Below are 25,835 nucleotides of genomic sequence, written 5' to 3' on the forward strand. Positions count from 1 at the left end.
GGGGGGGCTGGGGGGGGGGACACGACCCACGAGCAGCTCCGCACCCACGGACACGACACACACCCCACGTACAGACAGACAGCGACACAGACGGTGCTGGCGGGGGGCCCCGCGCGCCGCTGGGTAAAGCCAAGGCTTCCAGGTCAGGGAGGGGTGGGGGGCTGATTTTTTGGCTACCGTGCTTTAAAAGCAGCGGTTTTCCTGGCCAGCGAAGCACGGCAGCCACGGGGACCCCCCCACGCCAGCCCTGCCACGCGCAGCGGGACGGGGGAGAAGGCAGCTCTCCTTCCCCGTCCCCCCCCGCAACCCGCTCCCCAGCCCAAAGCCCATCTCTAGCCAGCATCCACGCAGGGAACACGCTGTCTGGGTTTCAGCTCTACAGTAGTTTTTAAAAAATATTTATACGTTATATACCCTAAAAAGGTCACCACAGGAATTTCCATGTCTTTGGAAGGAAGGAAAAAAAAATAAAAATCAAAACTGTTTCACAAAAGAAAAAAAAAAAAAATCCAATTATCGGCGGCATTCACCTACAGGACAAAACCCCCGGCCGCAGCGTGTGGATCTGACGGGGGGATTTTACCGCCTGCTCCGGAAAGGCCAGAAACACAGGTGAGTAGCTAAAAATAACTAGTCTGGTATAAATGTCTGATTTCCATGCGCTTGATATAACAGTCTGTCTCTTTTTGTCTTTTTTCTTAAAAAATATATATATATAGTTATTGCTTTCTCAAGGGCCGGTGGGCGCGGGGCACCCTCAGTGGGGGAGCGTGGCAGGCTCGGTGGGGTTTGCTTTCTTCCGCCTCTTCATCAGCAAAGGGTTTGAGGAATCTTCGATTTTCTTGATCTTGATTTGTTCGTAGTCCACTCGCATGGTGGCCAGCGCGCTCGTCATCTCCTCCTGCGGGCAGGAGGCACAGGCAACGCCGTCAGCAAAGCCTCTGCACCGGCACAGCCCCCAGCCCCCCGAGACCCCCAGGGCAGCTGTCCCCCTCCAAGCCCCCATGGGAACAAATTGCAGCAGGGGCCGTGTCCCACCGCCAATTTTTCCAGCCTCCTCCCGAGCACAGATCTCCCCAGGAGCCAGCACCCTCGCGGCGAGCCCGAATTAGCCCGGTTTACAATGAGAAGGCAGAAGCATCCCCAGATGGCACCTGGGGTGCAGAACATTTCAGACAGCAATGGAGGGAGGGTTTTACCTTCACATCCTCCCACAGATCCTTCTCCTCTTTCAGCACACGACTGGTGTGCAGCGGGGTCTGGGGCACCTGCATGGATTGCTGCCGAGAGAGCGGAGGAGTGTGAGCTGGGAGCTGCAGGCATCCCATCCTCATCCCCATCCCATCCTCATCCTCATCCCCATCCTCATCCCCATCCCCATCCCCATCCCCATCCCCATCCTCATCCCCATCCCGCTGCCCGATCAACCCCGCACTCACCATGATCCAAGGGTGGTTCATGAACTCCGTTATCGTCATGCGCTGGGTCGGGTCTGTCTTCAGCAGGTTGCGGATCAGCTGCTTAACTGGAAGGATTTGCGGAGGGCTGGGCATTAGCAGGTCCCAGGGGGGTTCTCCCCGCACTCCAACCTGAGCCAGCAGCCCCAAAACAGCCTGCACACACCTCCCGTCCCCTGCGTGCCGCAGACCTCACCCTGGTCAAACCCTTCAGAGCAAAAGCCTCTTGAGCAAAGAGGCAAAGCTGCTGCCTCACCGAGAGACGAGCCATGACATGCCCAGGCTTCCCCCAGCCTTCGCAGCGCTGCTGGACGCAGGGCTGACCCCAACGGGAGACCTCAGCCCAGGGACAAGCTGTCATGGGGACCGCGTTTACCTTCCTCCGACACTTCGGACCATTCGGGATTGGGAAACTCGTACTGGCCCATTCGGATTCGCTTCTTCATGCCGGGCGAGATGGCCAGGCCGTGGTTGGAGTAGAAGGGGGGGTACCCGCAGAGCCTGCACCGGGAGAGGGAGCGGACAGTCAACGTGTCGCCCCGGCAGCACCCACGGGGCACAGGGCAGTGCCAGGAGCAGGAGCAGTGCAGCTGGGGAAGACTCAGCCCCGCTAGCCCACAGACGAGCTCGAGAGCTGCATCCCCCCCTTCCGAGCCCGGCGGGATGGAGCGGGACCCGTCAGACTCACAGAATGTACATGATGACGCCGAGGGACCACATGTCACAGGACTTGTCGTACTTCTCCGGACCCAGCACCTCCGGGGCTGGTAAAGAAAGAAACAAAATCCTGAGTCAAAGCGGCAGCACCAGGCGAGAGGGATCTGACCATCCCATGGAGCGGTCAAAGAGCTGCCCGCAGCTCCGTACCGTCTCGGCAGCCCTGCTCAGAGCAGCGCGAGCACTGCTGCTGCGTGGGCTTCGGCATGGCGGTGCAGGCAGCAGAGGCAGGATTGGTGCAGGGAGGTGCTGCCCCGCAGCCCCGGGGCACAACACCAGGGATGCTGCAGCACGGGTAGGAAACATATTGGCTTGTGCACACCGACACCGTGCTCAGAGCAGCCCATCCTGCCCCGCACCAACAAGCGGTGAACCACAGCACCCACCCGCACCCAAAGCGGCCCCCAGTCCCAAGCATCCCGGACGGGAGTTGTTCAGACCCCCCCACACACAGCCACTTACCCACGTAGTACGGCGTGTAGCACGGAGTGGCCAAGGAGTTGTGCGTGGTGGTTTCTTTAGCAAAGCCAAAGTCCGTGAGTTTTAGCACAGCATTGGGCCTTTTGGAGGTGTACAAGAGGTTTTCCGGCTGTGAAAACACAGGGAGGAAGTAGTGAGCAGAAAAGCCAGAGCAGCCTCGGCAATGCCACGGGCCGAGCAGGGCTCAGCACCGCCGGGCGAGCATGCAGCACGGTACCTTCACGTCCCGGTGTGCAATGTTGATTGAGTGCAGGTACTGGATGGCTTCCCCAATGCTCTTCATTATCTCTGAAGCCTCTGAAGCAGCAAAAAAAAAAAAAATAAAAATAAAAATCAGAAGCCCTTATAAGCAAGTTACAATGAGCACTACTCCTTGGGTTACTCTTCAAACCAGGGGCCAAAGAGCCTGGCTGAGGCCAAAGGGGTTTCCTCTACCTGAAATCCCCTTTCCAAGCAGGGCCCCCCCCAGCACCCATCTCCAGGTCAGGAGCCTGCAGCAAACGGCAGAGAAGCTCCCAGGAGAAAGGATGGGGCAGGCTCCAGCCTCTGACCCCAATACCCAACCACACAAGCCCCGAGCTGGGGCTGACTCTGGGGTGGGGGGGGCTGACCCAGCCCCCAGCACTGCTAGGGACCCCAAATCTGCAGGGAAACCAGCTGGGAAGGCTTTCCCCATAGGGTGGGAAGCCAAAGGGCGATGGGCTCAGGATTTAGGTTGTGCAGACACTTTTCCTGGCCACAGGAGCAGAGGGGATGAGATTAATGAGATCTATGAGAACCACAGCCCCTGGACTTCATTTTTGGAGGGAGGTAGGTGTTTCTGAAGGTCGCTGAAGCTCCTGCCTGTGCTGGAGCGGGATGGACGGGGTGCAGGGGCAGCTGAGAACACATTCCCCAACCCTGCTCTCAAGTGAGTGTGAAAAGCAGGGCTACTTGCACCCACATTCCTCATTCCCCAAGTGCAAAGCCCTGCTGAGGATTCAAAAGAGCAACTGAGGGAATGAGCTGGACCAAAGACACTCCTATAAACATCAAGACATCATCCAAAGACGAAAGCCCAGGTACCCGCAGGCTCCGTACCCCGTTCTGTGAAGGCCTGGTCTCCCCTGTCTTGAATTCGGCTGAAGAGCTCCCCGCCGTCCAAGCTGGAAGAGAAGCACGAGGCGTTAGATGCTGCGGCATCCGTCTCACACGGGCACAAGTGGTACCGAAACCTCCGATGCTCAGCCAGGAGCTGCACGAGCTCAGCAAGAAACGAAGCCCTTCTTCACCCAAGCCCTTGGGTCAGTGCTTCTGGGTTACAGAGCCTCCTCCTTCCAGAAATGAGCAGGGCAGAGGCTTCGTGCTGACAGAGGAGATGCCGGGTGCAAGCGGACGTGGTCTCCCCACCAGCCCACAGAAACACATTTACAGTAAAGACAGCAAACGTGGCTCGAAAGTGGCGAGAGCGCTCCCAGCACGCCTGGCCTCGTTTAGTTCACAAGCCAACCACCTCGCCGGCATGCTAACCCCACGCAGAAGTGCTGAGCAAAGATCGTGGCACAGGCGAGGTGTCAGCGGCGCCGAGATGGGCTCACCGATGGGACGGGGGAGGCAGAGCCTGAATCCCCCTGCAGCAGAGCAAGCTCTCACACAAGGTGTTGGAGAAGGACCGTGGAAACCTTGGCGCGGTTCCCTCCCCAGCCAAAGGCTCCCCAGGTACCCTAAGGAAAAACTCGGCTCCCAGAGAGATCAGGGGTGGGATCAGGGATAACGGTGCTTCCTGCCCCTGCCTTATCTAACTCGAGCAGAAACGGCTTCTGGCTTTCCCAGTGCAGATAGCATCTCCAGCCAGCGCCCTTGACATTCGCTGGACATCTGCAATACAGATAGCGCGCAGCCGCCGGGGCCAACCGCCGCACGGAGCTTGCGAGGAGACACACCGTGCTCATACTGGGAGTCAAACGCTGCTTCGTGTAGGACGTTACACCCAGAGCATCCCTCAGACAGCAGGGACCCGTCGCAGGGATGCACTGCAGGGAGCTGTCATTGCCCTGGGGACTCGTTTCCTACCATTCAGCTACCGCTTTCTTCCCACGCAAGCAGACGTGCCGCACAAACCTTTCCCATCCCCGGCTGCCCAGCATCCTAGCACGGTTCTCAGAAGCCTCTTCCCACACAAGAGCCACTCGGGCGGCTGCCGTGCCGCCTGCCCCGGTGCTGTTCGTGGCAGTCCTTACACCCGCTGCCCCCCCAGGCAACCTACCGGCTTGCCAGAGGAGAGGTTTTGGCAAGGAAGCTGCATCAAATCACAGCTGCGGTTGGGATGTGGTTTCAATACTTTCCCCTTCATTCCTCCTCCTCCCCAGGTTATATCAAACATCTACCCAAATCAGAGCCGCTCAACTGCCGCTGCAGGAGGTGCAACGGCGTCGAGAGATGCATCAGCTCGGCTTGGCTGCGCGCTGCCCAGCAGACCCCACCGCAGGCTGCCGGGGTGCCAGGAACCCGCTGCCTACCCCGACTTTCAATGGCCAAAGCGAGTTTGGTTATGATCTATCTGCAGCGAGAACCACAGGCCTGAAGCCTCTCAACAGCCAAGTGAGTTTTCAGAATGACTCAGAGCCAGCACAGCTCCCACCATCCCTCCAACGCCAGCAACGCAGCGTCTCTTCCAGGGCTCGCATCCCTGCGGCTTGCAGGCTGCATCCCCCGGCACCGCATCTCCCCAGGGTCCCCAGCAGGGGTGCAGGAAGGTGCTCGCCCCCCCCTTTTGGCATCACCCCACCGCCCCGCGGGGCTGCGGGTGCTCCTGCGGGGAGAGCCCACCCGCAAGCGGTGCCGATGGGAACTCACCACTCCATGACGATGAGCAGACATTTCCTCCCCTGGTAGAGGTTCTCGTAGACGTCCATGATGCGGACGATGTGCGCGCATTGCGATGCCCTCCAGTGCAGCTCCACTTCCCTGCGGGCCTTCGGGCAGTCCTGCAACATCTGCGAGAGAAGCGAGACCCCCATCAGCCCCCAGCCTCCCCACCGAAGAGGAGCCGGGCTGTGATACCCCCCCCAGCACGGTGCCCACCCAGAGAAGACGCAAGGGCGAAGGCCAAGCGCGGGTGCTCTCCGCGGGCGAGCTCCGGCGCGCTCTGCGCAATGCCTCCATCCCCATCTAGTGGGAACAGCGCGAAGCCGCCCGCTCTCATAAACTTCTTGCCCTCCTTTTCCAAGGTTGGTAAAAGTTTATCCCGGCTGCCTGCCACCTCCCTGCCCTCTGAGATGCTTCCCTGGTGCCCAGCCAGCCTGTGCGACCAGCCAGCAAGACTTTCTACCGCATTTATGAGCAAGCTTCTGCGCGCTAGTGCCTACACCACTGCACCCCTGGGTGCCACCAAACATCCTCGCTGCCCTCTCCGCAGTCCCCTGCCAGCGCTGCCCACCCACCGCCTCCCATTCACCAGCCTTCTGCTCCGGGGGGCTGGTGGGACCCCCCTGCTCTGTGCCCTTATGCACAGGTTGGGCACAAAAGCACCCTCACCGCGGCTTCAGAAGCCGCCGGCGCCCAGCCACGCGTGCCTGGGGAGGGGACAAAGCAAACAGCCAGATGTTCCCGAAATAGCAGCTTTTCTCACAAGCGGCAGCAGCTCTTTAATGAGGCCCCTGCCCTTCCCAGAGACAACTCACAGTTCCCAGGTGCAGGAAGGATTTGCTCGTCTGCCACAGACTATTAATTACCATGTTTGTCAGGATAAACAACCAGCCTTAATTATTACACTCCTAAACATAGAGCAACAAACGCGTCTATCTTGAGCACAGTTCATTTTCCTTCCTGTCTCCGGCAGCTCTTGGGGCCGGGCTCAGCAAAACTCCCCGGAGCAGGTCTGCACCTCGGTGCAGCAGCGAGCAGGGGCACGTGGAAAGGCATCCCACCCTCGTGTGCATCAGCACGAAACAGCGGGTTTGGTCATTTTACCAAGACAGAGACAGAAATCTACTTTTTGCCCCTCTGCCCTCTCCCAGCCAAGCTCCCGGGGCTGCTGGGTGAAGGCGAGCGCCCAGCTGACGAGCGGCAGAGCATCAGCCCCCGGGATGCTTCGCTGGCCTGGCAGGACCCGAAACGGTGCCCACCGCATGGCAAGGACCCCTCTGTCCCAGGAGGGATTTCACAAGAACAAGGGTTAACGCTTGCTGCAGCCCCAAAAGACGCACACTGCCTGTTTATAAATGAAACGCTTGCTGACGGCGCTCGCGTGAGCCCTGGCAGAATAACGGCAATTTGCATTCCTGCCTGCAACAGCGCTTGCCCTTTGCCACAGGGAAAGGGATAAACGGGATGCGTGCTTCAGCCACCCACCCGTAACCCCATTACGGGGGTTTTGGTCACACCTCTCCCACCTCCTCGGCTGTCCTGCTTCCCGGCACGGAGGAAACCCGCGCTGGTGGATGGGGTATGGGGCGGCTTCTGGCACCAAACCACCTGGAAGCTCCGTGAAGACCAAAGCAGCCAAGCCACCCTTTGCACAACCGTTCTACATCATTTGCACTGACAGCCGTGGGGCGAAAGGAAGACAGGGCAGGAGGTGGGACAGCCCCTCCTCGCTCCTCTATTGCTTAATTACCCTAAAAAACGGATCCTGCTAATGCCGAAGCCGTAAGCAAGTGCAGTGCCAGCCCCCCCAGCAGCCGCGCAGGCAGGGAAGGGGCCTGGATTAAAGCTTGGCTATTTGCAGCTCCGCTCCGAAAAGCCTGGCGTGGGGAGCCAGGAAGCTGGAGAGAAAAAAACAATTTGTAATTACGCGCTGGGAAAATTGAACAGCAGGAAGCAGACAGTTAACATCATTCTACACAAGACAAACAGGAGATGTACAGAAATACACATCCAATTTTTTTTAGAGGTCACTCAGAGTGCTTTTAGAGGAGCTTAATTGTGTACCTAATGAACTAGGAGGCAGCAGCCTCGATTACCTGTACCAGCACAGCCCTGACGTTTGCTTTTGTACTCAGGCACCTGCAGGCGAGCAAACAACTGCCCCAGCGCTCTCAAAACACGCCGGCTGCAATTCAGCCGCCCCACCAGCCGGCCTCCCTCCGCTCCCCTGCCAGCGATGGGATGGACGGGCTGCTCACCCGGCTGGGAGCAGAGCAGATTAAACCTCATTAAGAGAATGATTTGGTCTATTTAGGAAATGTTCCCGGTGGCAGGTGACAGCGGAGTGACGGGGAGCTGAAGGCTGGATGCAATGAGGCTCTGTGGGGATGGCCATTACCACCGCAGGGGGATGCAGGAGGGACACGGCGATACCCAAACCATGGTAGAAGCAACCCACAAGCCCGGCATCACCCGTCGCACCCACACAACCTCCATCCTGCCCGCGGCACCAAGCACCGGCCCCCAGCACCCCGTGCAGCCGGGGATGTACGGAGCACGGCGCTGGGGTGGGAAAGCGCCGTTTGCTCCTGGTCCGGGCATGGCAGCACTTCCACCGGTTTCCCTTCTTTAGGTGGCAGCCGACAGCTCCCGCAGCCAACGACTTTCCCTCCCGCTCCCTCCTCGACCACACAGTCAGCAGTGAAACCACCGGTGGGTGATGTCCTGGCGTGACGGGCATCGCCCCGGTCACGGGAACTCCACATCGAACGTATTTGGGGGTGTGTGGGAACGCTGCCCAAGTCCCTGATTTAGCTCCGGTATCCAGGGCAGCCTACGGCTGCAACAAGATTTATATTTCTTGGCTTGCAGCGAGGAGGCTGGGATGGGAAAAGCACCCTGGGTTTCCCTGAGGTTCAGCAAGGGTGAAGTGCCCCCATCCCACCCCAGCCGAGGGTACCAGCCTGGGGTCACTGTCCCCTCCCACCCGCTTCAGAAGTAGGAGATTTTGCAACCGCAGTAATCCGGAACACAACCAGACTTAACCCTTCACAGAGGGGAAACGGCAGCAGACGGACAACCTGCTAGAAACCCCTGACAGCCCACAGCTGCGCTCAGTTCAGCTTTTCCCCCTCTGTTACCTCCCGTTTCCCTTCCAAGGGAGGGCTCCTTGGAGACCAAAGTCTTCGTTATTCCAGATGCACTACCTGCTCGCTCTCACCGGAGCAGAGAGCTCTGGCACCGAGGCAGCAGCTGAGCCCAGCAGCCTGGGCACCGCAGCGGGCAGTAACCGGATCCCCGAGTTACACAAGTGTCCCCGGGACAAGGGCAGCGCTGCAGAGGGGGCTCAGCCACCCCCTCCGATCAAAACTGGGTCTCAGGCACAGAGGAGTTGACGTGCGTTTCCCTTTACGGTGGTTGCAGCCAGCACAGGTCTCCGAACCTCCTCTCGTCGTCAGAGAGCAATTCCGCGGCCAGGTATCCCTTCGGCACTACACGGGACAGGGGACAACCAGGAATGCTGTGCCACCCCAGGGCCCTGCACCGTCCCATCTCCGCTTCCCACTGGGACACCTACCCGCAGGAAAGGAGGGAGAGCAGGGAAAAGGGCCGCTCCACCCTCATCGCAATTAGAGAGGAAACTCAGATTTCAGCCGCGTTTCAGCCGTATTTCAGCTCTCCTTGCAGCAGCTTGACACCTCCGAGATTTTGGCAGACGGCACTTGCTGCCATCCTGTGCCTTGGCTCAGCCCAGATCCCCCAGGAGCCATCACACGCTGCGAGAGAAATTAGTTACGTGCAAAGCTAAACACACTCATTAGCTTCACTAAAACCCTCAAGCTGAGGGCTCCGAAACCGGCCCCGTCAGTGGACGGCACAGCCCAGCCCCTACGTGCTCGGGACCCCCCCAGCAGCAAAGGCTCTTCCCGGGCTCCTGCAGCAGCTCTAAGCTTTTCACCACCTTTGAAAGACAAGCCCTGGAAGCAGCTCCTGAAAACAAAACAGCTCATCGGGGCATCTGCAGGTGGGCATCACCCACGCACCTAACCCAAACCCTGGCAAGCTGCCTTTGCGGTGCAAGAAACAGGGCTGCAAACCGAGCGGGCTCCAGCCAGCCCTGCCGCTCTACTGGGTCATCGAAAATGAGCTCAAATGAAGGAAGATACTGGAGAAAACAAGGGGGCTGGAGCCACCCACGCTCACGTTCCCTCAAGCACCACTGGTTCAGCCTCGCCTCCTCCTCCCGGGATGGCGTGCCATGAATCACAGCAGGTCCGTAAAGGGAGCTCCCTCCTCCACCGGCACGGCAGGACACCCCAAATGACCCCATCCCACTGCTACTCGCCGTGGGTGCCACCGCAGCCCCAAACGGTTGCTGCCCCTTGGTGAGCCATGAGAACAGACCGCGATCGCTCAGATTGGCAAGACATCCCTGTCCAAGAGCTTGCAAGGGAAAACTCACCTCCCACGGGCAATTTCCATGAAAACTGAGGATCAGGCACATACCAAGCTGTTCATTTTCCAGGGCTGCCCCTCTTTGCTCTGGCTCCACGCTCACCCCAGGCGCTCCAGCTGCTCTTGCAGGCAGGGTATTTTTATTTCCACATGTATTTTGATCAGATCCAATTCACCTCGGTTCCCAGCACAGCAGCACACGCTGCATGCCTTGCCTGTGCAGCAACCACCCCTCGGATGACCGCCTGCAACGGGACCCACAGGAGCGTGCCCATGCCCCACGCCACCCCGAGGAGCTCCCCTCGGGACCCGTCTGCACCACGGGGGTTAAAATAAACTCCTCTTAAGTTGCAATAAAAATAGAGCTACAGTGAAGAAAGGCAGGCTATCATCCTCCCAAGTTATCAGCAGGGAAGCAAAGCAGAGGTTCCCCTGCCTGTATTGCACACCCGGGCTCCGGGTTCGCCTGGCCGGGCTAGCACAGGGCAAGGAGCATTTTTTCCTAATAAAGCAAAAAGGTATCTCTTCAAAAGATTTGCCTCTTCTAATCTTTCCATGCGAACTGGTTGCCAACTGGCATCGGCTGCTTAGCACATTTGTCGAGCCGGTGCTGGATGCTTTGCACATGCTGTTCCCACCTCGCAGCGTCAGGAAGGCAAAGCCCCCTCACCCCCCGCACCCTGCTGCCGGTCCCCAGCGCCCGCCCGATGAGGCACAGCGCTGGGGGACCTGAATTAAGCTGATCCTCACCCACGTGTCTTTTTTCTGCCTTTAATGCCAGTGCATTTGGGGAGCCCCCAGGTTAATCGCCCCACAGTCCCGAAGCTGCTCCAGCCTCTGCTGGAGACGCTTGGGAGGGAGCAAGCAGCACAAGGGCATGGAAGCAGCAAAGCTTTGTTCCACTTTTACTGCTTACGAACTCCAGAAGAGAAATAAAATCACGAGTCCCAAAGCCTGTAAGAAGAATTATGTTACCAAACGCAGGGAAATTTGTGGTTTGGTCACAATGCAGTAACAAGGAAAGGTACAGCTCAGGAAACCTCCCCCACATTATTGTGGCTCTTATATAAACCTTTACATTAACCCCATCCCCGCTGCTTACATCCACTACGACCAGCAGCGCTCAGAGGCGACGGAACTTTCCTAAGCTGGGGATCATTTCTGCTCTGCCCATGCACACGGAGACACAGACGGGCCCTGCTTGAAGAGCTTTAAGCCGCAAGAGAGCAGGCAAAAGCCTCATCCTCACGTTTGTTTTGCCCAGGGAAAGCCGGAGAGCAGAGGTGACACGTCTGGAGGAGGAGCGGCGCGCGGGTCCCGCAGCGTGCCCCAGCCTGCCGTGCCGGGGTGACTATTTATTTAGAAGGGTGGCTGCTGATCCCTGGTGGAGATGGCTTCATCCAAGCCTCACGGTTTGCAAGGCGAGAGGACAGTACCAGCCTTCTGGAGGGATGGCGGCTGGTGCCATCGGTTCGGGCAGGACACGAGCGCAGCCAGCTCCGTGCATTAGCGGCTTCATCCCCCACCGCTGCGAACAAAAGGTCATCCTCCGCATTCACTTGCCTCAGGGAGGATGGAGAGGCTGGAAAAAGCGTCCCAGCGAGAGAGAATTATTCAGATGAGACAGAGCTGCAAACGGGGAGCAAGACTGGAGACGCAACTCGGGCCGAGCAAACACGAACTGACACACACGCTCGAGCTGCTTGGCCGCATTCTCCGAGTCTGAATTATCGGAGCGCTGGGAGGAAGACCCGGAGCCACCACGGCAGGCGCAGGGAAAGCTTTCCCACCGCACGGCCCAAGACAAGCAATAAGCCAGGCGTGAAGAGGCTGCGTGCGCAAGGGGCGAGCTAAAAACCCCCCCAGAAGCTGCTTGCACGCTCACGGAGGCAGATGTCGGAGCGGGCAGCCTTGTCTCTGCTCCTGTGGGCGATTTTGCAATGGGGCAGAGGATGGAAACGGGGCGAGGGAAGAGGTGGCTATTGCACCACGCTTTCACAAGGAGACCCAACGCTTGCACAACCCTCCGTGCCCCGTGTGCTGCCCGCTCCCCTGCCCGCAGCTCCCACGGGGGTCCATGCCCACCGGGGGATGCTCGGGACCCCCCACCCCGCAGTCCCCCCCCGCCCCGTTCCCCAGGGCATCTGCTGAGCCTTTCTTCGCCCCGCTCTTCCCCTCGACAGATGCTGCAGCTATTCAGCCTTTTCAGGCTGCAACAAAAGCCTCTCCAGGCACACAAAGGCGAAGAGCAGAAGAGAGGCCTGGGTTTAAATAAGAGCCACCTGCCAGGGGCCCGTGCCCCCCCATGCAATTGGGGCGCTGCCCCCCAGGCAGCCCCGCTTCGCAGAGCCCATTGCCCAGCAGCAAAAAAAATTCTTGGCACGTTGATTTCAAGGAGATGAAGCTCCAAAGCGGGTACCAGGAGCGGTGCCCTGGATGCCGAGGGCCACCAGCGTGGTGGGGACATTGGGGACAAGGGCGTAGGGAGGGGACGGGGAGGCAGCGGGCGGGAGGGGGCTGCGAAACTCATGGGAAAAGTCAAAGCAGGTAAATGGCAACAAGGCGGCAGCATGAAGCATCCCCGCTGACTCATGGCAGCAGGCTGGAGCTGGTGTTTAATGAAGAGAAATAAATAGTTTCAGCCTCACTTATGCAAGAAAAGCAAATTTAGGGACCCATTCAGTCCCAGGTTTTTGTTTTGGGGATCATCCTTCTCCCAGTACATCAGCAGCAGCACTGGGTGTTGGTGACCCACGCGATGCTCGTCTCTCCAGGAGGCACCGGAGCTGGCATGAGGAGCCAAAATCTCAGCCCAGGCACTAGTGATGGTCCTGCCACACTGGGGGACACCCTGGGACGTCCCAAGGAGCAGACCTGGCCAGAGCAATGGAGCCATCACACTGGCCAGGACCTCCTCGTGAATCCAGCGAGGAAGGGGGGGCGTCACAGCCAAAATGTGAGATGTCGCTTCCCACTGGGAGCCACTGTGATGCCGGGCTGGGAGATCTGAGTGGAGAAAGGAGGCAGCTGCCCTGGGGTGGGGGGATGCTCAGGGACCCCTCTCTGCAAAATAAACCACCGCATCCCCCCGCACCTCCACTGCAGCCCCCGCCAAGGACACGCTGCAGCCGCCAGGGCCTTTTATCTGCACAATACAAAGCAAAAGGAAAATAAGAAACCCCGGGAGGGGTGGATATCTTCATGTGAGACACGGCTGTGGCCAGCGGATCTGCTCCACGCACAAACCCCTTTATTGCTGCCTCCTCGCAAAGCTTCGGGGCCGGGGTCAGCTCCTCCTCCCACCCCTCCCCAAACCCCATCCCTTGCCAGATTTCCTACCGGAGCTGGCGAGCTGGTGAACGGAAAAGCACGCATATGTGCTTTTATGATAGGAAGTGGTTGATATGCGCAGGCGCGATTAATACAGGAGTAAACACTAATGTAAACCATTAACTCAGCGCTGACCTATGTCCTTTGCACTTCCCTCCTGCAGGCACAAATTGAAAAAAGCCCTTATCATCACACTGGAATCCTCACTCCCAGGCACGGTACAGTGCCGTGTCCGCCAGCCCTCTGCACCGTGGCCGGGGGCTTTCCTCGCAGGTCAGAGGGACCGGCTCAGCCTCCGCCACGCAGCCCACGGACGGCACCGGGCGCTCGAAGCATCTTTTTGGGTCCCTTGCTCCATCAGCCTCGCAGCAATCCTGGGGACAACCCTGCCCAGCCTCACCATTACCTCTGGCCCCAGGGACAGCTCGGGAGGGGATCCTCCACACCTACATCCCAGAACTGCTTTTATTTTTAGACATGCCCACCCATTCCTTACTTTTAAGCTGGAAGTGATTTAGGGGAGAGGCTCAGACCGCCCAGACCCATGCCTGCGAGCAGAGGAGCCGTGAAGCCCTGCCAGAAGCCCCCAAACACCCGCTGCTTCCCGGCAGCTCCTGGGTTCATGCTCTGCACAAAAATGAAGTTTCTCAGGGCTCAGCCATGGGCAGGACCCTCCGTGGGACAGACGGGCGGCTGCCACCCCCTCCCAGCCCAGCGATCCTGCCTGCTGCCTTTCAACACAGATCTTAGAGCTGTGTAAATAAGTATCTATTAAAATATATATATATATATTTAAATAAGAAAAAAACCCAAACCAAAACACAAAGACGCATCGAGGGCAACCACTCTGGAAGCACCATTCCCCCCCGGCGCTGGAAGCTGTACGGCCTCAGGATGCATTTCCTCCACCAGCACCAAGCCTGAGGAGGGTTTCATTTACGCGCCCTCAAAGCTCGGTGACAACAGCACATTTTGCGTCATTCTGTCCTTTCCCCAGATGTTTACTTAATAGAGTTTCACCCTTGTCACGGGCTTTGTCAACACCAGGGCACAGCAAACACCTTCCTGAGATGAGGCCACGGATGCACAACCCCTGGCTGCGGTGCCCCGCAGGCAGCAGCTCTGCCTTCGCCGGGCGATCCCTGCGGAGAGGAGCATCCCCCGGCAGTCGGGACCCACAACACGAAACCTTGGAGGCACCCGAGCGGTGCCAGTCTAAGGGGTTGGCATCGCGCTCCTGCACGGTGAATCTGCACCAGGCACGACATCCAAAGCGGTTTGGAGGCTGCCAGGGACTGCAGCTCTTCCCTGTGCGAGATAAACAGCTCCCGTGCTGGGTGGCCCCCGCTTTTGTCGACAGCGGGGTTTGTTTTGTGCAGGGAAAGGCCAGGATGGGAGCGACATGGGGATTTCGTCACTCGCCTTTGCCTATGCAGGGTGCTAGGCAAGGCAGGGGCTCCGCAGCCACCAACCACCCTCCTCCCGGTGCTGCTCCCTCCACCTCCGACATGGCACAACAGATGTAAAACCTCCAGCGGAGCCAGCTCCGATGCAGCAGGGTGCACGAGCCCACCCCCGGGCATGCACGGGGCAGACGGCACTCCGGCACGTACGGGGCAGGGAGAGGGGCTGCTGCAGCTGACCCACAGCAAGACCCGTTAACGAGAAGGGATGCTAATGAAGGGGCAAAGGGAAAGGGGAGGATTGCACCCCGCTGGGTGATTAAGAGCCTTTCGGGGGTACGAGTCACCCACCACCCTCTCCTCCGCCATCACCCCCAGGCAGAGCTGCTCCCGGCTCTCACTTGCAGCCGCCCTGCGCTGGCGAGGCTGTCCCTGCACCGCAGGCTGCTCTCCTCCTCCTCCTCCTCCTCCCATCACACGGCTGTTAAGCATCCTCAGCGTGTAACAGGACCTGCCGAAGAGCTGGTGCGACCACCCATCTGCAGTGAACCCACCTGGGTTAAGAGCCAAGCAACGCTCCAGACTCGAGACCCGACACTACCTACGGTCATGCGCTCCCACTTTGCGCACCACAGCCGTTAGTATTTTAGGGGAAATCCTGGGCCTTGAAGCAATGCAATGAAAGGCCGAGAGCCTCCTGCCACCCCATAACCCGGAGCGGGGTGCTCCTCCTCCACCAGCCCCTCTTCCCTCTGCACCAGCCATCCTGAGGCTCCTTCAGCTGGGAGGAAAACACAGTTGCATTTCTATTTAAAAACAAACAAACAAACAAACAAACAAACCCACAACCTTCTTTGCATCCTGCTGGCACCTCGTTAAAGCTCTCGGGACACGGTGCCTATTATTAGCTCCCTGGAGGCTTTCGGCAGCCCCGAGAGCCTCTGTGGCATCTGTTGGCAGCAGCCGCACGGTCCCAGAGCCCGGGAGGTTTGGTGAAGCCCAGATGGAGCCCGGACCACCAGCATCTCAGTCAGCACCGTAACCTCAAAATACCTCAACTCAGCCAACAAGCGTGCAAAACTCATCACGAAGCGCCTAGGTGCACGTGCCTCCGAAAACACCATCAGAGGAGAAACCTGCCTTCACCCCCTTGGTGTTACCCAGAGGGAAATGCCAGTATCTCCCATTAAAAGGTGCTGCCCAACAGACAACAGCACAGAATAAGGGGTCAATAGCAGAGCTTTCACGCTCTCACATCTTTTCAATATACAGCAAAAACACAGGCGCTCTGGAAAAGGTTTGCTGATCCTCCCACGGATGCCCAGTACCCCATTGCTAGACAGTGTTTACCAGCAGGCTCCTTGATTTCTTACCAAGTACAACAGAAAGCGAGCGCTTTGGATGCCTTTTGCCTGTTAGATTAGAACAGAAAGCAGATAAAAGGATAAAAGCAGGGCCATTTAAACAAACTAACAAAAAAAAAAACCCTACTCCTGCAGCTACTGCTGCTCCCCTGGCAAGCCAGGCTGTTCATCTTGGGCATCCCATACCCAGCCTTTAAAAAGAAACCTCACCCAACAGACAGCTTTACAGTCACCAGCTCACCCCAGGGCAGCATTAACCGGAGCCCCTGGGGGAGCAGAGGCAGCCCCAGGGCACAGGGTGGCAGGGGGAAGCTGGGGGCTCCTGGACCCTGCTTTGTATGAATTTAAGCTTTTTCAATCCCACTTATTCACAAAAAGGGCTTAGGGCTGGGGGGAGCCAAAGAGCAGACAGGCCAGCCTTTGTACGGCTCGGCCGCCCGCCCACCCGAGGGCTCCAGCAGCCCCCACGTTTCCCAGTACAATCCCTCCAGCAGACTGGAGCACACTGGTAAGCAGCAGCGCTGGCATCGCCACAGCCCCTGTGGCCCTGCAAAGCCTGGAGCAATGCCTCGAGTCACCAGAGCCTCCGTTTCCTAAGGGAGAGAGAGAAATTAAGTCTTCAGCAGCCTGTATGGATGGCACCCCCATTGCATTACCCCCACCTCTTTCGCAATGAGGTTTAAGGCTCTTTCCAAGGTTGCTGGGAGGGTTTGGATTCGAGGTGGGTACAACAGCCAGATGTTCATCGCTAGTTTGGAGTTAAGTCACTAAAACCCTCGAGGCAACACCACCAGGTCCCAGCCGAACCCTCCTTCCAGTGACGTTCTGGTTGTTTCAGTGCAGTCTTTGGGGAGAAAGAAATGTGAAAAGGATGTTTTGGTAAAAGCCAGAGGTGCTTGACCTGCCAAGCACAGGCTGCCCTTACTGCCAGAGCCCAGCAAAACAGAGTTAACTGGCTACACCGAGAACAGCCAGAAAACTCTCCTTGCTCTCGTTAGCTGGACCCCACAGGGCTGGAGCCCTCCCTGCCCTGCAGTTCCTTGAGTTGATGCCCAGAAACAGGAATATCAGCCAAAAGCACTGCCCACCGAGGACGTCATCTTCTGTGAACTCTTCCAGACGGCGGTGAAGGGCGCGAGCCATAGACCTGCTCCGGAGCTCCCGGCGAGCAGCTCCAGCTCCCAGCCCTCCTGCCCTGCAGGCGCCGGAGCTGCTGCTCAGCAGCATGCAAAGACCACATTTTAATCCGTTCATAAACTCCCCAGCATCTTACTCACCCAGGCTTCATCAGTCCACTATTTGCATCTCTAACGACAGGCATCCGAGGCCAGGCTGGCCGTCTCCTCCAGCAGTGAGGAGCTGGGGAATAGGAGCATCAGGACACTTCCAAAAACCCCCAAGGACCTGGAGTGCTTCCCTGCTGAGTCCCACCACCCACAGAGCATCTCTCATCTGGGCAGAGAGTTGCTTTTTATCAGCAACTCTTCCTTACAACAAAAGATACTGGGAGTTTCAACCCCGAAGTGGAATAAGCAGGGTGGGAGAGGAGACAAAGAGGGAGATATCACCAGTCCCGCTCCAACACAAACACAGAGCCCCTCACTCCAGGAACAGGGTTGTTCCTTGCAGGGAAAAGCACTGAGGACAAAAGCAAAGGTCTCTCCAAGCCTCTTCCAAGCTCCTGGGACAGCAAGGAGGAAGATGTCCTCTCCCGGAGCCCAGGCAGGTGCCCAGCCAAGGGCTGCAACACCCCCAGGCTCCCCAAAACAGCCATGCCCCCGCGTCGAGGCTGCTCTGCCCGAGGCACGGGAGCTATCCACCCAAACCCACCGGATTTGTGGGCTCCCGTGACTTCCAGCAGATAACCTGGGTTTAAACTTCCTGGCAAGCCTGCCCTTCCCAGCACCGCGGCAGAGCTACTTAGGCAAGAGCCGCCCCGGTTTTCTTAGCAATCTGCCCAGCGCAATGGGCAGCGAGGTTGCGAAATGGCTGAAGAGGAAGAGGGAGTCACACCAGAGCCTGGAGGGAACCAGGCTGGCCGGAGGAGGCTGTTACAGTCGACGATGACTCCTGCAGCCTGGCCGTATCTGAAAGCGGTGGCTACGGGAGCCAGCACTCTGCAGAGGACAGGTTGCCGACACCCACAGCGGCACCACCTGAGAGCCAGCACAGCCCCTGCTTTTTGCTAAAACAAGCGGAAATACAAGAAGTTAAAATTGTTCTTCAACGCTGAGCTGGTAGATGTAATAAGGCTGTCATTACTACTGAAAACAAAAACATATCCCTGCTACCAGACCACCTCCCCCTCGCTTTTTATTTTATTTATTATTTTTGTTAAATTAGGTTGAGGGTAACACGCATACTTTCTGGTTTGTTTGGATCCAATTGCATCTGCTTTCCCCCCAGCCCAGCCGAGATACCCCGGGGCAGTGCCACTGGGACCCGGCTCCCACCCACACCTATGGGCGCGAGGAGCGACGAGCTGCGGCTACTGGAATTGCAGGCTGACGGGACGCGCTGCCAAATTTCCACAGCAGCCTCAGCTTGCGTTCCAGCCGCATTTCCCCGAAAACACACATTTGGCAGGAGGTCCAAAGGAGCCTTCAGAGAGGCTGCCCTAGCTCGGTGCCGCGTACCAGGGCCAGAGGACGCCGGGAGGACAGCAGACGGGCAGAGCGGCCGCTCCATTTCTGAACGCTCAGCAGAAGATGCTCCCACCCGTGTCTGCCCCACAGAAACCCAGGAGGTGCTGCAGCCCTTGGGACAGGGACAGCACAGAGCCCCGACCTGCCGTTACACAGATTTAGCCCGTTCCAGCGTGAGAGGCGTATGGCAATGACGACTCCGAGCCCGACTTACCCCCCTCTTCTGGGGCCAGGGAGAGGTTGAACCAAAGAGGGGCACCCAGGGGAGGTGGCTGCAGCCAGGGGCACACAAAGCAAGGCAGCAAAGTTAATTATGATGACGAAAGAAAGGAGTCCATCCCTCCACTGATCCCGAATCTATAGCCCAAACCAGGTAAGGATATCTAGCACGGGCAGAGCTGCAAAGTCCCAGCCTGGCTGGGCGCCCCAGGAACATTCAGATCTGGGTTTGCGTTTTGAACTTTATCTCTAGTTTAGGCTACAGCTCGCTGGACAGCCAGGCACATAATCACATGCAGCCCTGACGCCAGTGGCTTAAATAATCTCATTACATATGACGGCAAACGCTGTGCCAGCTGCAGACCGCTTGAGCCAGCGTGCTCACCTGCCCTCTCCGCTGGGAGAGCATATTTTGTCACAGCAAAGCAGCGTGCTGACGTAACACCTTAATTCACGGGAAGATGCCGTCGTCCTCCCCGGCAGCATCAGACCAAAGACGGACACAGCGGAGCTCCGCGTGCTCCCAGCAGCGCTCAGAGAGGAGCCACGCTGGCACCCCATCCTGTATCCCCCTCCTGACAGCAAGTACCGTCCCACCACCCTACCCGAATGACATTTTTGTGGCTCACAGCATCTCCAGCAAAATTCGTGTTTCAGGTCCTCTCGGGTCAGGGGGATCTACCAACACGCAGAGACTAGCGGCCGTTAGTCCCTTCCCGAGGCCACAAAGGAAACAGCAAGTTAATGCAACCATTAAACCTGCCAGTTGCTATAATCCCTACCTCAAATTGGTAAGATCTTAAAAGGCTGAAATCTTCGAAATGACTCAGCCACGAGGTACAATGAAACAACAGCTTAAAAGGCTGTTAAAGCTCTCTGCATTCAGACTTGCTCTTGCGTGCCCTGCTCTAACCCCCGCGCGCTGCTCCCCGTCCATCTCCGTAGGGGAATCGGCCGCTGAGACGAGAACCTTCTCAAAAATGAGCCTCCAGGCACCGGTCACGCACACAGTCCTCGTGCCAGCCAGAGCTGAAAGAAGAATATATCTTAGCATCCTGCAGCCATGAAAGACGAGGAGGATCCATGGAGGGGACGGGACCCACTTTCAGTGGGATACAGGTCTCAGGGGCTTTTAAAACCCAACGCCAGTGTCAGCACCAGAGATGACCACGATGCTCAACAGCTCTGGACCACGCTGAAACGCTGACTCAACGTGACTGCCCAGGCTCGAAACAGGTTTCTTGGGGAGAGGTCAGGCAAAGCTGCGTTCCCGTACCAGCCTCTGGAGCTGGTGGGGAGGGATTGCCCTGGTCCTCACGGATCCACTCCCCCAAACCCTCCCTCCTCCAAAACCAGCCGGCGCGCTCAGCCGGGTCCCGAAGACCCTCTCCCAGTTCCAGCCCCGTCTCTGCTGCCCGCACCCCTGCCCACAAAAAGGGCAGAGGAGCCGAACGGCGTGGGGCACACATGGGGCTGCCTGGGGGCATCTGGCAAAAGCGGGGTCCCAAGAACCAGCCCGTGCCGGGCTGCGGCAGCCGCCCTCGCCCGCTGCAGACAGCCCCGGCGCGGCGGAGGGGAGGCAGCACGTTATTCTTGGAAACCAGGAGGTGAGGTCATGCTGCCTGAATGCTGCAACTTGAGGCCAGACGCGCGGGGCCAGTTGTGCTTGGAGAGGAGCCTGACTTCTGCAGCGGGCGGCCGAGCGAGGGCCGTCTGCAGGTCGGGAAGCCGGTTACGTTCGGAGCTAGCAGGAGGAAAGGGGTTCTTCGTGAAGGAGGGCTCTTTCCTCCCAGTTTCTCAGCAGACAGTGCAAACTCCAGCAAAGGGATGGGTTTTAAAACAGCATCAGCTACTGCCTCTGCTGCAAAGCCCTCGGACCACCCCGGTGTGGGGCACACGAGCCCACCACGAAGGCTCAGGAGATGCCAGACACCAAACCCAGAGCCGCTCTGCTCTCCGTGCCGCTTCCGACCCAGCCACTCCTCCAGATGCCTCCCATGTACCTGCACCGTCCTGCAAGCCCGGCATCGCCCATCCGGAGTTCATCCATCCCATCAGATCCCAGACCACATCCTGGAGGTTTCTGGGAATAGAGGAGTCACCAACCCGCTCTTTCAGGCTTCCCAGGCGGAACTTTCTGGGAGTTTTCATCACCGGTGCCTACCCATCGCCCAGCAAATGCGCTAGAAGACCTGGCTCTCAGTCTGCACAGCTTCAAATTATTATTTATACACTGCTTTAAATGCTTTGGAATAGGCAGCACGTGTCTGATAAAGCTCAGCGCCTGCTCTGCACCGCTCGCTCCCCCGAGGCAGAGCCAGCACCTCCACAGCCCAGCAGACGAGCACTGTCCTATACGTGGGGCTTTCCCGACGTGTGCGCTGGCAGATGGCAGAAACCTCGCTGAAGACCAGTGGTTGCTTAGTGTGAATGATAAAATAATCATTTTACCTGGCTGCATTCAGCTGTGAAATCACACACACAGGGGCTGTATTTTTGTCCTGCTGCCCGTGAAGGATTCATCCCAGAGCAAGTAGCTCAGCTCCTAAGTCTGGTACCACTTCTGATGGGCTGCAAGACCTTCAGTAAATCACTGCATCTCAGTTCCCCACCTCTGAAAACGTGGGAAATACTGATCTTCTTTTGCAAGACCTATGGCTGATGGCATCAGATTATTATTAAGAAGAGCCCCACCACTTGATGAGCACGTGCCAAAGCAAAAACCGAGTCCCTGCTCCCAGGCCATTATCAGCCCATCTCAGTCGTCGGTTTGACTGCTCAGAACATGTAATGTATTTAGGAGAGATTATGGCAAATCCTAAATTGTTTAAACAAACTCAAACCCCAAGTCAGTAGACTCCTTTGGTCAATGAGATAATAAACCACTGCCTTGGAAAAGCCCCACTGATGTCACTACACTTCCACAGCTTTTCAACCACGGCTTGCACAGAACACCACAGCAAAGACATTTTTGATTATATAAAATACATGGTAGAGTTCAAAAAAAAAAAAAAAGAAATCCCCCCACTGAGAGAGGAGCAGAAGTACAGCAGACACACAGAGAGCTGTTTCCCAGGAGCGTGAGCCCAGGATCTTCATCTACTCCATCACTTAGGAGTTATTTTTCCAGCTGGATGTTCTGGGGGACAAAGCATTTGGTCTCAAATGAAGCTGCAGGAAGCCATGGGAAACAGGGTGCTTTGCTCCTCTAAACATCTCTGTAAAACACCCTAGCCATGACAGCAGAGAGAGCACGAGGCCACCAGCTACACGAACACGCTCATCCACAAAGCCGCTCAGTTATCAGCTACAAGATGCCTGCCCTATTTCCACGCCAGGTATCTTGGAAGAATAATAAACCGCAAAAGTACTGGTCTCCTTCCTCCTTCTCCATCAGAGGAACCATCGCTCACAGACTATCTGATGAGGCTGAGAGCGAGACTGAGAGTGTTTCGCAAACATGCCCCAAAGCACTGAGGATGCTCCAGAAACAGGGCTGCCAGAGAGGGGGCAAGTTTGCAAGCAGCCTCCACCGCCCTGGGAAGCTCTTCCAAAGCTCACCAATCCAGGTGAGGATTTCCTGCTTTGAAGTTGGGGTTAGGAGTGAGGTTTGTTAATTTGTTTTAAGGGAAACCTGCTCCACAAAGAGCTCTATTGAGTGACGCGCGTGATGGAGAAAAACTCGCCACCTGCCATTACTAGTCCCCACTCTCCGGTCTGGCTTACCTGTGATTTCCTCACCAAATTCAGGCAGCCAGCCATCTACCCAGTATCTTGCCTAAAGATTAGTCTTAAAAGTGGAATTTGCAGTAGGCGAGACAGACCTCGCTCCCAGCCCCACTGTCGCAGCCTGCGTCACTAATGCCAACAGCCTGACCACAACGAACAACGCCAAGTCAGGTCAACCATGACCTACATACAGCAGGCTTTACAGAAATTACAAGCCTAATTTTGCCTAATAATAAATCACGCCAAGGCACAAGGAAGAAAGGGGTGAGAAAACACCTAAACCTCGCATTTCAGTTCCATTCATCACCTCTCCACGGACTTCATGGTCCCACCCTGCAGTAAATCACTGCGCATCAAACAGAGTCAGGTCATGGGTGAGCGGGACCATCGGTGGCCTGCTTCCCACCAGCTAATTCAGGGATGCCACACTTCAGGTATTGCTTGGTACCAAAAAATAAAATAAAATTGGGGGTGGGAAACTGCAAAATAGACAATAATGATCTATAAGAAAAGTCAAGGAATATCTCCTGTTTTCACCTAGGTACTACACAGCAAACAAAACTACCATCCATTAACTCACACGCAGCACCATTTTATTTGATGATGCGTCTCTGTCACGGACTATTGGACTGGAAGGAGGAGAAAATTGGCTGTAACATTTTCACTGCTGCTGGAACACTGTCTCCAAGCTCAAACTCTCCTGGAGCACTGAAAAGTTCTCTTAAGCAAAGTGACTCTCAGCAAAACCCTAACCTAAATGCATCTCTCAGTTTGCGAGAAAGAGGTTTAACAACATAATAAATAGTTGCTCATGATCCAAGAGGAAGCACAACGTAACCAGAAGACACCGTTAATGTCAGGGAGAGACACAACTGTTTCCCTCCAGTGGAAGTTTGCATTATTAAACAAGATTTTGGAACAGTAAATGTAAAGAGCAATGTTCCAAATGGAAAGGTTTGCTGCACAACCAAAGCAGGCAGCACAGAGAGATTTCAGCTGTGGCTTCTGGCGATGGGCCATCAGGATTCTTTTAAGCATCATCTGAAACATGACAACTCGATGCAATCACTTCTGCGGATCCTGCTTTAGGTCATCTTTCCACACTGATGCAGTCCATGAGTAATTCAGATCCAAATACCTCTCCGCAGGTCTCTAACAGAGGCGTTATCCCAGCTGCGTACCAGAGGAGGGGATGAAGTCAGCACGCATCGCGTCCAAGGCATCACCCCCACCATGTTTGGGCTCGGCAGTTCAGTCCAAATATCGTAACCAAATAACCCAAGCCTGTAGCTCACGCTCACCAGGGCAAGCCAGGTACGCACCGGCTCGTCTAAGAGCCCAAACTCACAGCGTAGCAGTTTTCGAGGTGCTGGAAGGAATCACAGCAGCAGCTGTGCCGCTCTTTGAAGAGCCAGAGACGCGTCCAACCACTCAGCTGAACTCTTCTCCCCCCGGCAGGGATGTGTGAAGAGGCCGGGACAGGGGACAGGGAAAACCACCAACGCTTTTCCAAAACAGCGATTCAGCATCTAATACACCTCACCCTCCGAGAGCCGCGCAGACACTCTGCGCCACCCTCCTACGTTACAACGCAAAGTCCCGTGCTCCAGGATGCTTTTCAACCCGGCTAAGGAACCGACACGACTCACGGCACCAAATCCTGACCCCAGCGGCTGCCCCGCGCTCTGGTCCGGGCAGGGTGACGGCACCAACCCCAGGCACCCACCATCCCACCCGTGCCGGGGCAGAGGGGAACCGCCGGCGGTCGGTCTCCTCGTGCCATCCTTCCCCTTTCAGGGGCGCAAAAGGGAAGTGCTGGAATCTGCACTTTAAACACGTGAGTCAACCGCAGAAGCGAGGAGGAGCCCGTCTGTCAAGACAGAAGAGGTTTTCACTAATTTGCAGCCAAACGAGATGACAATACATGTCGTCTTGGAGTATGACGCGGTGCGGCTCAGGAGAAATGCCTGCGTTTCCGAAGGAAAAGTCAAACTTTTATTGCTCGACTGACCCCCCCCACTTAATCACAGGCGTTCAGCACCGTCCCTTGCTGACGCCGCCACCCCTGCGGCACGACTTGTGCCTCCAAAGCCCCTCGTTCATTCATTCATTCAGGTTAGGAATCCCAGATACCAACAGATGGGCAGCACTAAAAACAAAAGAGGTGGGGGTTACGGATTTAGGTGGGGTTTTTTTAGCCTTCGCAGTTCTCAGGGTAACGCCGTGGGTTTGAACAGCTCACGCGTGGGCGCAAATTGCATCGATGCTAGAGAACACGGCGCTCCCGCCGAGCAGACTGCCTGTACCCGCGTCACCCAGCGCCGCGCTCGGCGTGTCATGAATCCATTCAAACTTCCCCAAGTCCCCCCAGCATGGGAGACACGCTCCCCGCTTCGCTCAAAAAGCTCATTTGAAAACAAGGAAACCATGGCATCACCTAGCGTGTGCTAAAATACACCTTTGCAGCCGCTATTTATCTACGCGTCTTTCAAACAGAAGCAAGTTACGGACGATGAGTAAATACAATAACAATGAAATAGTCCCTGTCTGAAGCTGGGGGATGACAGCCGCTCGGTATTACACACCGCTCCGTACGGCTGGAGCCAGGAGAGACCTGCCATCAAACAGGGACACCCGGGCAGCTGCCTGCGTTTACGCAAAGTGCTACAAGCGGCTCCACGCAGGGAACCCTGCGTTCCGAGACACGAATATTGCGTCCCAAGACGTGGACCCTGCGGGGTGGACCCTGCGTTCCGAGACATGAACCCCATGTTCTGAGATGCAGACCGCATGGGGTGAACCCTGTGTTCTGAGACACGAACCCTGCACCCCAAGATGTGGACCCTGCGGGGTGGACCCCACGTTCCAAGACATGAACCCTGCATTCTGAGACACAGACCATGCGTTCTGAGATACAAACCCCATGGGGTGAACCTTGCATTCTGAGACACGAACCCTGCGTTCTGAGACATGGACCCCGCGTTCTGAGACAGGGACCCCCTGGGGTGAACCCCACGTTCTGAGACACGGACCCTGCATCCTGAGATGTGAACCCCACGGGGGTGACACCGGCCAGGTCGAGGGCTCCTCTCCGCTCCGAACCCCCCCAGACACGCTACCGAGATGTCATTTCGTTTCATTTCACATTAGAAAGCCGGAAAGCCACGTCTCGGTGCTCTTAATGGGGGG

At 57.0% G+C, this 25,835-nt stretch overlaps 1 protein-coding gene across 1 annotated transcript in view; it reads right to left on the reverse strand.

Moving 5' to 3' along the window:
* Positions 1 to 220: 220 nt before the first annotated feature.
* MAPKAPK2 (mitogen-activated protein kinase-activated protein kinase 2) overlaps positions 221 to 25,835 on the reverse strand; it is a 27,931-nt gene continuing 2,316 nt past the window's right edge. Inside the window, exons 3-11 of the mRNA XM_010579874.1 lie at positions 5,490 to 5,629; positions 3,735 to 3,799; positions 2,872 to 2,951; positions 2,637 to 2,763; positions 2,146 to 2,221; positions 1,834 to 1,958; positions 1,440 to 1,525; positions 1,200 to 1,280; positions 221 to 901 (exon numbers count right to left, since the gene is read on the reverse strand). Of these exons, the coding sequence (XP_010578176.1) occupies positions 758 to 901; positions 1,200 to 1,280; positions 1,440 to 1,525; positions 1,834 to 1,958; positions 2,146 to 2,221; positions 2,637 to 2,763; positions 2,872 to 2,951; positions 3,735 to 3,799; positions 5,490 to 5,629 (924 nt within the window). The 3' untranslated portion in view covers positions 221 to 757. The remainder of the gene's footprint in view (positions 902 to 1,199; positions 1,281 to 1,439; positions 1,526 to 1,833; positions 1,959 to 2,145; positions 2,222 to 2,636; positions 2,764 to 2,871; positions 2,952 to 3,734; positions 3,800 to 5,489; positions 5,630 to 25,835) is intronic.

This window comes from Haliaeetus leucocephalus, unplaced genomic scaffold (genome assembly GCF_000737465.1).
Source record: "Haliaeetus leucocephalus isolate CR32 unplaced genomic scaffold, Haliaeetus_leucocephalus-4.0 Scaffold68, whole genome shotgun sequence".
NCBI classification, from domain to species: domain Eukaryota; kingdom Metazoa; phylum Chordata; class Aves; order Accipitriformes; family Accipitridae; genus Haliaeetus; species Haliaeetus leucocephalus.